Source organism: Rhamphochromis longiceps, linkage group LG10 (assembly GCF_057381845.1).
Source record: "Rhamphochromis longiceps isolate RC_006_pf linkage group LG10, R_longiceps_female_GT1.1, whole genome shotgun sequence".
In the NCBI taxonomy this organism is placed as follows: Eukaryota; Metazoa; Chordata; class Actinopteri; order Cichliformes; family Cichlidae; genus Rhamphochromis; species Rhamphochromis longiceps.
Genome location: NC_140566.1, coordinates 20,779,525 through 20,790,967, shown reverse-complemented (window position 1 = coordinate 20,790,967; position 11,443 = coordinate 20,779,525). Strand labels below are relative to the sequence as shown.

General features: G+C 38.3%; 1 protein-coding gene across 1 annotated transcript; it reads right to left on the bottom strand.

Annotated features, from left to right (window-relative positions):
- Positions 1-4,623: 4,623 nt before the first annotated feature.
- On the bottom strand, positions 4,624-11,190 carry sdf2 (stromal cell-derived factor 2). Its single transcript, XM_085420839.1, has 3 exons — positions 10,280-11,190; positions 8,455-8,651; positions 4,624-5,431 (listed from the first exon to the last, which is right to left on the bottom strand). Exons 1-3 carry the CDS (start codon positions 10,461-10,463, stop codon positions 5,132-5,134), a joined length of 681 nt encoding a protein of 226 aa, XP_085276965.1. The 5' UTR covers positions 10,464-11,190; the 3' UTR covers positions 4,624-5,131.
- Between the last annotated feature and the right edge of the window lie 253 nt (positions 11,191-11,443).

The window sequence follows — 11,443 nt, the reverse complement described above, 5'->3', positions numbered from 1 at the left end:
GGGGGGAGGGTATTATTTTGTTGTTTTCAAGAACAAGACCACCCTTTAAACTTGATTTTCTAATTACCGAAAATGTGTATCAGGTGCTTTGAGCCATTCCTAATTACAGAAAACAAATAATGGTTATTATGGACAACTTCAGAAGTTGCACTGAATGTGGAATGAGTGAATGGTGGGCACAGTATTGAAATGCACACACACACACACACACACACACACACACACACATATATATATATATATATATATATATATATATATATATATATATATATATATATATATATATATATATATATATATATATATATATATATATATATATATATATAGTTATGTATACAAAAGACTTTGTGAAACATTTACATTAGTCCACCAGTCTTGGGTCACATACGTTCTATGTGAATCTACAAGAAGCACAACTCAGTACTCAGTGACAACCCACTCAACAGTCATTGCTATCCCACTAGTAGTATTGATTGATTCATTGATTGATTCATTGATTGATTGCTTGGTCAAGGAAGATTTGTGTGAGATGTGAAAAACAGTGGTGTCCACGAGTAAGCTTGGAAAGGTTTTAAAAAAAATCTAATCAAATGGAGTGAGGACTGAAAAATATGTTTAGGAATGTACTGGGAGAAAATGTTTCATCTCAGCATGTCACTGTAATACTGCCCAGCTGTGGTAAACATAAACCAAGCAAAAGCATGCCACAATACACACTGCCATACCAAACATTACCCCTACTTGTTCCCCATGGATTTCACTGTATATATAATACTACTTAGCTTATGTAATGTATTATTCCTCTCAACAGCAGAATGTATGAAAGATAGAAACTACTGAGCTATATCAGGGATAGAGTTGTGACATGCTGTCTAATACAGTTGTTTTCTTGGACAAGGTTGCCGTCTAGTGGTGAAAATAAGTACTGCAGGTAAACGCCTGAACAGCCATGTTTACTATGTCTACAGGGGGGAAGAACACCGCCAATAAATCTGAGCTTTGATATGTTTTTTGTGTCAGTGTCACAAGGGCACTTTGGTCTGTATTGGTCACTTTTTTTAACAAACATTTCTTTGCCAAACTGGATTGTTGCAACAGTTGATCAAGGTTGGATGAAAGACTGAAGGTGATACCTGTTGTAGTTTCTGGGGTCAATGCTGTGTTCTATGGTTCAGATTTAATAGAGATTTTTATTTTTTATTTTTTACAAGGCTTACTGGGATGAAAAAGTCCAAGAAAGACCTTGTAGGAGATTAGAATCATGCTCCTCTTCTTGCGTAATGGAGACAGCCAAGGTTGAACATCTCAGTGACACAATATATTAAATCTGAGGATGAAGCTGTACTCGGTGGTGTTGGTTTGGGGCTGGGGAATAAATAAACATCATTATTTATGTGCTGAGATTAGAACAGTATTGTGGGGACTGAGCAAAATGTTACGTTTTCATAAACAAATTTAAGGAATTAGTGAAAATTACAGCAAATATTGTTTACAGTTATCTTAACCAAATAGCCCAGCCCTATGTAGATGTAGCTTTATATATGCTAGTGTTTATTATTCCCGATTGCAACACGCCATAACAGCAGTGTAAGCGGACTGCACTGTGCTCCCCTGGGATATTATTGTAGACTTGTTTGTTTCCACTTAGAACTTGGAGCAATTTCACTCTAGCACTTTGGCAGGGCGGAGAGAAACAAAACTGGATGTTTCAGTCAAACTAATGTGCAACCACAAGTCCGGCTTAGACAAAATATAAAGAAGGTAAGAGGGGAGAGGGCTCTCTTTAAAAATAAATAAAAAATTTAAGAAAGCTTTGTAAGATTACAGCAAAAATGTATAATACTGTAAATCAGTATGCATGTTCTTGTTTAGGTTTTCATGTCTTTGAAAGACAGGGAATCCAATAATCTTTCTTTGTGGTGGCACAGCCTTGGTCTAAATGTAGGTATGTATGTACTACTGTCACATACTGTATTTGACTTTCCAATTTATACAGTAATAGCCATTTTTCTAGTTTCTACCAGCTATTAATCAAATCAGAGTGCGGAAGAGGGCATTTTCATAAATATGCAAATACAAGGTCACGTCACCAACATCTCTGTTTCACGTCACCTAGGGTAGAGTCTGTAGGCCTCACTGTGGATGGTTAAACTTTATATTGAATTCAATATATCGTGTGTTTTCTTCACATTAGGTTTTACTGGAATGTTCTCACTGCCTCATTGTCCTTGTATAAACTGCTGTATAATGTATGCTACACTTATTCCTGTAAGTCGGTTCGTCTTTGATATTGACATTTGACCAATGGGCCATCTCTTCGCCTTTGTCGATTAGCATCACAACCCTTTTGAAACCAGCATAGAGCGCTTTATCTTAACAATTCTCCGATAATTGTGCCATTCAGACATCCTTGCATGGCTATGTAAGGGAAACAAGACCTTTTATCGACACTTTTGATGTTTACATTGTTATACTGTACATCTGTATCAGGACAGGATCAATTCATGATTTTCATGTTTTTGAAAGTTGCTTTTAAGATTTGTTTTTACCAAAACATGTTTTTACCAGTTGTAGATTGTGTAAAGACAAATCCTAACACAGATATGTAAAACAACCTTGGCATGCTGCTTAGAAAAGGAGAAAGAAAACAGCAATAGTTACCAACTGAATGGATATTTAAAAATGCAAATAACGAGTTTAATCTGTTTAATCTAAAAAAAAAATTTAAAAAAAAGTTATATCCATATATGTTTATGCAATAAAATTTTGTTTTGATAGAAAAACTATAGTAACTGTGGTTTATTTTGAAAGATGTGCAAGAGAGTTTGAAACAACTTACAAGAATTAAAGCAGCACAGAACGGTCAAACTTAACATCAGTTCAAGTGTGAGAACTTCTGTAACAGCAGAAGTTTGGGGCCAGTCAGGAAGATTCCTGTGTTTGTGAACACAATGCCAAGAAGGAAAGGTGTTGGCAGTGATCTTGAAGAAGCAATTGTTTCTGCCTGTCAATCTGGGAAGGGTTACCTATAAGGGCAATTCCAAACAATTTGAAGTCCATCATACGACAGTGAGAAAGATTACTGAAGTGGAAAACAATTGGAAAACATTCAAGACAACTGCCAATTTTCCAAGACGTGGGTGCCCCAGCAAATTCCCTCCAAGGTCACACCGTGCAACACTCAGAGAAATAAAACAGAGGAGCTATATTTCAGCCTTCACAGGCTTCAGCCTGCACGTTAAATGTTCAAGATGTTTGTGTGTATTTTTATTATGTTCAGACACATAAAACCTTAGAACTGAAAGTGAGTGTACTTTTTTTTGTACATATAATTTTTGGCTCAAAGTAAGTTTGTAAGCAGCAGTGCTTTCACTTAGTGTTTATAATTTAAAGCTCAGGTTGTTGCTTTGTCACTTGCTATCATCGTTGCAGTGTCATTTCTAAATATCAGGCTTAAAAATAGAATGACAGCATGGTTGGCTCTGAGCTCCTCTCATTCCCCACATACAGCAACGTCCCAGAGTGAAAGCCCAGTATGACATCACCTTCATACAAATGCTCTGAGGCCATTAATCTTAGTGGGTGTTACAGACAAACTGCTTCTTAAAACTCGATTTGGCGTGATGCAGTCTGTAATGTCTAGAGGGGAACTAACACGTTTGTCAGCTCGTGTCAGACGGAGGATTCCAGTGGAGCAATGCTGGCATCAACGCTAACACTAAATCATGATAATTAGGGAGCATAGGTCAAACTCTAGTGAGAACAGCCTCATAGCAGATGCACCCGAACTCCATTAACCGCCAAATAATGAACCAAAGATGCCATTAGGTGGACAAACAAGGCATTATGCTTAGTGTAATGGTCCAGATAGATATTAACAGCCCGGCTTAGCTGCAAATCCTTCACTCTGTTATCATTGTGGGTGAAATTAACGGGTTGGACTTCATAAGTTAATTCCAGTTTGCTTTAAGGTATAATGTAAGAAATGGAACAAAGAAGTCACACTGACAATGATTTGCATTAAAAAAACTCTTTAATATGAGGTATTCACTGCAGATTCATTTTTCCTTTGAACCTCTGGAGCACATATAAATGCACAGGCAGCATGAATGTCAAACATTACTTTCCCTCTACACTTCTGAGCAAACAAAGATAATATTTTCTCCAAACTTTCTGTCATTCACATATGATGGTGGGTTCTGCTCATATTAAATGTGGTCAAAATTACAGTCTATTTAACAGATTTTTTCCTTTACATGTTTATACAGACATTCAGTCCAGACAATAAGCACAGATCCCTGCCCACTTGTTGTGCAGACCTACTGTTTGTAAGAGGTAGCCAATCAGAAGAAAGCTGGCTCGAAGGGAGGGGTAAGGGAGATACTGTCTGAGAAGTGAGGGTCTACACCAAGGAAGAGGACAGAATAAATAAAGATAAAGATTATATTGGACTTTAAATTCTGAAAAATATGGAGTATAGGTCCCCGTTAACATTAACAAATATCCACAGAAAAAACTGTTTATTTTCTTATGCGTTATCAGTGTGGGGTAAATCATATGCAACACTGACTTAAAGGGGGGGAATCATTTTCTGTATTAATACTGCTTCGCTGTCACTTGTGTAAAACATGGTATAAGATACCATAAAATACAATAAAGACTCCACTATGTAAACAATTACAATGTTTTTAGCATAAAGGCACAACTGTAACAATGTCTTTTTAGATCAACTAAACACAGGACGACTTTTATTTATTTTTTTATGTGGAAAACCTGCAGTGTCTTCTGTGTTATAGTTTAACAATAAATTAAAGCTAACAGGACAACTTCTTGTTTGACATACTTGTTACAAAATGCAAAAGAAAAAAAACATTAGTGTTGGCATACAATAAAACAGTACGTTCAATACTCAATGTCTTCTTGTACCTTTTAAGTCAAATTATAGTGCCATTCACAGATTAAGTCTGAGTGTAGCTGCTTAGCTGCTGGATCTATGAGTTTCTTGCATTGTTTCCAAAGTATGTTCTGGTGAAGGAAAGGGACTGCTGGAACAGATATAATTAGAGACAGAAATAGGTAGAGAGGAAAATAGAAAAAGACAGAAGCAGAGAAAGAAAAGTGAAGTTTAGAACTCTGTGTGTGGGTGACTGTAGTCTCGACTGCCTCCTGGGCTCTCACTGGGCTTCATGAAGATACCCTCCATGGCTTTCCACAGACTGTGCTGGCTGGGGCTTGACATAGCATGAACTTCTGTCTGACCGTGGATCGGTCGTCCATACTGCTCCCCCGTCACAGACAGCAGTGCATCAGTGGCCCTGTGACGGAAGCGGATGGCCTCCTCCCGCTTCCATACGGATCCCCCGCACTGAACCGTCCACTCATCGAGGTGGTCTCCTTCTCCGTTTTCGCCAAATGCGCTCACCTCCTGTGAAAAATGAGAGAGAGATCAGAGGACTAGTGAAAACAGAATAAAGAAGAAGATGAGGTGCTTTCTTTTGTGGAAGCTCTTTGAAACCCTACAATGTTTAGACATTTTTAAACAAAATAACCTCCTGATGTTTTTATGCATGCACGGCAGACTAAACTTTACTAGACATTACTGAGCTGTGTGTGGGAATGAAAATATCTAGATCAGTCAGATTAGACAACAATCTTTTACCTGGCAGCCCCCTAATCTATGTAATATTAGACTGAGCCCATAGAACTGTCTTCAAAATTGACAGCCAGCATTAGATCATTATGCATCCTGTAAACTCTGAAGGTGCCACCTCTCACCTAAACCAAACAAAATTATTAAATCACAATTCTGTAAAATTCCTTAACCTGCAGGATACATCCACCCTATATGACCCCACCCCTTTGACCCAATAGGCTCATTTCCCTCCAAATCCAAATGAAAACAAAGGGGGTTAATCACACGCTGACTCTGATAAATGGTTTAGAAGATACATGCATGGATGCTTGAATGTGCACATCACATCCTATTCAGAAGCTTAACCAGCTTCGGTCTGTTTTTTCAGGGGTATTTACTGGAGTGAGAACAAATCTGTTGTAGATGCAATCGCCTGTCCATATCTGACCAATGTCCTGCTCTTTACTGCATCTAAAGCCTCGGTCACACAGACCTAGAAGTCAGTTGGGGAGTACCCTGGCAAACCAAAATCCTTGCAACCTCCAGCAAACACTAGACCAACTGAAATTAAAAAAATTTATTCGTTTGTGGTTAGCGTCGGGGAATACAGCTTTTTTCCTAGCAACTTGTGGTTGTCAGGGGTTTCCAAGTGGTTTCTAGACCTGTGTGACTGTGGCTGCCCCTGTGTGAATGGGGCTGCCCCTGGGACTTGTGCAGTGTGGGATACTGTCTGAATCTAATTTACATGTTTGGATTTTATATATGAAAAATCCAGATGTGCAAATCACTCATCTTTTGACATGACTGAGGCAAATCTGCCCAGACTTAAACGGGGTACCCTGATGGCAGGAGGCATTGCTGGTTGTGGTTGCCAGGGGTCACCAAACAGTTTCTAGGCCTGAGAAAGAAAGTGATGGTTTCCTTTTTTTTTATAATTTTTAGATTTTTCAAAAATCCTTATTCTGTCCTTTGCAGTTTCCCAGCTGCGTAAATATAGCTGTTGACTGTGTTAAACAACCTTCACAGATTTTAATATTTATCAGTTAATAGATCACAACGCCATGTATACCATTTTTTTTTTATCTGGTGTCTTATCTCATCACCAAAGGTTCGGTGAAATACATCCCAGTCCACTGAATGGTGTACTAGTACCGCTCATACCAAATTACTGGGCTTCATGAGTGGATGAGAGCTCCTGACAATATAAAGTGTATATTATGCAGTCATAGTTGTCTATGTAAATGAAATTATTTACTATTGTGCTAATTTCACATTGATATACAGTTGTACTAAAAGCTTAAAAATTATTATAGGAATGTTTATTATTGGCTATTGACCGGATAAACTAATCTTTCAATCAGAATCGATCTGGATGAATCAGTCTTGTAACTCACAAAGCAAGCTTTTCCACTAATTTTTCGATCACTCAAAATGATCTAACACACCCAGATATTTATTGGCCAAAAACACGTGATACGATCAGCCATGCCAGATCCTTCTGAGTCCCCATACAAATGGAAATTATAGGTGTGGAAACTGTTCCCAGTGCCATACTAGTAAAACCACATAGTTTTTTTCATCCACCTACCGGTAAATATTGTCAGACTATAAGTGTGATTACAAATTTATGAAAGTGGCAAATGCGATTTGCCACTTTCATAAGTATTATGCGATAGCAGCCCATTTTAATAATATGTAACATGATATAGCATCTTTTGACAATTTTGTGGCATTGAGCATTGCCACCACCCCCTGGGGATTTATTATTGAAGAGAAAAGAATTTGCAGAACTTGTACTCAATGTAGTTTCTTCATAATTTTTTTTAAAATTAGATTTGTTTTGAGATGTGATTTGTTAATATTGGGATGTTGGTATTTTTTTAAAAATATACATCACTGATTTGTCCAAAGTATGAATATTTGTTGTAAACTGGTTTTATAATTGAGGTAATTTATGAATTTAAGTGACAATTTCAGAACAGGAGACATGGATGGTCCAGTTTTCGGATCAGGTGGTGATGTTAAATGTTATTTGGCTTTTTGAAGATTGTGTTGAAGTTTCGAGTGGACTCATTCATTACCTGATTGATAGTATGCAGTGTGAGATGTCTAGCCAGGAAACTGTTTTTTTTTGTACATGACGAAGGTCACACAGACTGAAATGTTGTAAGTCAATAAAAAATGATGATAAGCTGGACAGTGTGTGGAGGTTATATATTGTTACACCCAATTATTACAATTTCAGCATTTCTTTATCATGTAGAAAAAATATGATGTACAGTTGTAATTGCACTTCTTTTTATTATATTTTAATATCTCAGATATTAAATGTAAAGAAATATAAACTAAAATTTCTGTTTTCCTAAGGTACGCGTCTTCCAACCCTCTGACACTTTGGTCAGACAGTGTTCTCACACTTTCTCAGGATTTGGGAGTTTTACGCTGACCCGAGGCTGTTTTCCCAGAGAGTTTGTTAAGTATAAAAGCTGCTGTCAACTCAGTTTCACTGCAAAAATGTTGGTTTAGTTTTGAATAAAAGTGAAAGGCAGGCACCCTTTTTTTGTGTGTCTGTGTGTGTGTGTTTACACAAGACTACACATTAATAAATGTTACAGCTGTTTATCGCTTCAGTGTTTTTCCTAATCTTCCTAATTCCTAAATTTATTATCAGCTTTTTTGATTAAGAAGAAAAAAAAATAAAGTCCATCTTCTACACACTGACATCCTTCCCCAATTTTTGCAAAGAGAAACCTGGTAAATCCCACACATAGCCCCAAAGCTCTCAGCTTTTCCCTTGTACTTCTCCCACCACCCACCTGGTTAGATGACAGCGGGGAGGCGAAGTAGTGGCTATGCAGGTTACGTCCTGTGTTGACATGAGTGAGGCGAATCGTCTGCCCACACTTAACTGGGGTACCTCTGTGGCACAAGGCATCACTGGTCCCGCGAACACTCCAATAGCTGTTGCTGTCTTCTACTGCAGAAACCCCTGTTACAGACTGCTGTCCACTACCTGCCTCAGAGACACAGTCAGCAGAGGATTGTTAAAGATATTAGAGACAGTTCAAATAAAAAAATAAAATTTCATCTAGAATAGAAGATTGTTATTTAAAACCAGTCCTCTGCATAACTTATGAACTTTGTGTATGTGATGAAGGTTAGGTTTGCTTTATTGGTCGGTTTTTGGCAAACAACAATTCCATATGCTGGTGTGCAACTACAAGTCAGTGCGGTGAAACAATGTTATACCTAGAGTTTTCTGAGTATACAGTAACATTTCTTGTTATTTCCTTTTGTGACGCATTATTGCATACACCAGTGCCAAATGCTGATATTAGGATTAAAACATGCAGGTACTCTAATAGGAAACAGTAGAGGTGGAGGTATTCACTGGAGACAAAAGGAATGAAACGTCACGAATATCAGGGGTGATTTGTGACAGAAGGTGTGAGAAGGAAAGGTTTACAAGATGGCAGTGAGACCTGGTGTGATGTATGGTTTGAAGACAGTAACACTGACAAAAACACAGGGTGCTGAGCTAGAGGTGGCAGAGTAGAAGATGCTTTGATTTTTGTTGGGAGTGACCAGAATGGACAGGATTAGAAATTTATATATTAGAGGGAGACGTGAGGTCATGCAGTTTAGAGACAAAGTTAGAGAGACAAGGCTGAGGACATGCAGAGTTTCTTACAGAGGAAAAAAGAGTGACATGGTGGCAGATGATCTGCTGTGACGACCCCTACCCAGAGCTCATGGCTGCTGGTGAGGGTAGGGGTGAAGATTCACTGGTAAATCAACAGGTTCGCTTTTACACTCAGCTCTCACTTCATTACAATGGACTGGTACCATGGGCGCCAATCTCCAGCAATCTCCCCCCATCACTCATAAACAAGACCCCAAGATACTTGAACATCTCCACTTCCTGACCAGGAGTGTGCCTTCCAACCTTTACCATCTGAGGATCAAGGCCTCAGACTCAGAGGCGCTGATTCTCATTGCAAGGGCACCAGCTTATTGATTATTGTTGTATCATGATACCATCCATCTTCTTGGAAACATATCATGATAGTATTTTACTGTGTACAGGTGTCATTTGCATCTGTACTCAGAGTTTATGGGGTTGTTATAACTGATACCTCTAAACCTCTATCGCTGACTAGTACTTGCACATATTTAACACCACCCTGGGTTCTTGCTCTGTCAGCTAGTACAGATGGAAAGAACCAGTGTAAACACAGTTTATGCTGCTGACTTAGAGGGGCTGCATTTTGTGTTGGAGATGTGATTTCACCTTCGCTTCTTCTGTCTGTCAATAAAAGACCACAAAGAAACAGAAACAGTCGTAACTGTGTTCTAACTGTGGTTGTGCACATAAACGTTTTTATTTGTCTCACCAGCAAACCTTAGAAACTGAGCTGACCTCCTAAAACGTGTCACATTTAACTGCAAACATGATGGAGTTAAGTTGAACATTATGACAAACTCACACTGACACAGTTAATGGATGAAAATTAAAAAGTCAGAATTGTATTTTTATCCAACAATGCAAACTTAGTTACGAAGGAAAATAACTGTAGTTATTGTTAGCTGAAAAACACGAGTGTTTATGAATGAAAAGATTAGTTTTGACAGCAAACTTACCGGACCCGTAGCGTACGTCGTGCGAGTGTAGTCTCACGTTGTGCTTTAAATTCAACAGTTTAATGACTGATCCGCAGGTCACAAAGCTCAGTTCCGTGCCAAGGGAGAGTCCAAACACACAGGAAAACAACAACAAAATGGCCTGTACAAAGCGTGGCATACTTTCACAGTTTAATTTACCCATTCCTTCTTTGTTTAAAAGCCAAGCACATCCAGCCGTTGATCCTTCTCAGAGATTTGCCTTATTTTTCGCTACGTCATTAAAAACGTACAGTAAGCCAGTGTTGAGCTCAGGAGACAGCGCCTCTAGCGGCTCGGAACGGCATCTGCGCGGTCTTATTTGGTTTTGGGGTTATTTAAGCGTACTGTTTGGCATCTTAAATGATATTTATACTAGAAAAAATACCTTAACGATAGTAAAGGTTGTCATATGGCATGGTGTTATTTTAGTTGTTTATGTGTGTATAGAATCCAGGTAAACCGCAGGGTAGTGATGGGCAGATGAAGCTTCATGAGCGCAAAGCTTCTTGAAGCTTCATTTGCTCTAGTAGGACATCTACTGGACGTAAAAATATTAGAAGAGTGTGGCCTTTTGCACACACCCTGTAAATGTCAACAACAAAAGGAGTGTGTAAAACATGTATATTGTAGTGATGGCAGTATACTGTGTATATTTATACTGGCAGTATGGGAAATGATTATTTGGAAATGCTTAAAATGGAAATGATCATTTACTGTGAGGTGAGGTGTGGTTGGGGGTGTGGACAGTAGTTGTGCTTTTGTAACGTTGAGGTATGGACAGCTACACACTGAGGCTTTGAGCCTCAGTCCTGCCTGTTCACATTTTATTCTGTAAAAACAACATTTTCACTGCTTTTATGACCTTTTTACTGGGGAGAACATAGCTAGGATTTAATGATTTAACAAGTCTTTTAAATCCTTTGTCCTCCACAATGCTAAATGGCTGGGAGTCCTCAATCACCATGCTAACCAGGTCTTCATCTATTTGAGATTGTTCTCCAGAGGAAAGACAATAAAGACAAAGCACAAATATAAATATCACACACGTAACTTATAACAGCTGTATAATATTGTTATATTATTTAGTAACATTACTGCATGCTATATTATCATGGCATTTGATGGCTCACCTGGTCTTGCTCC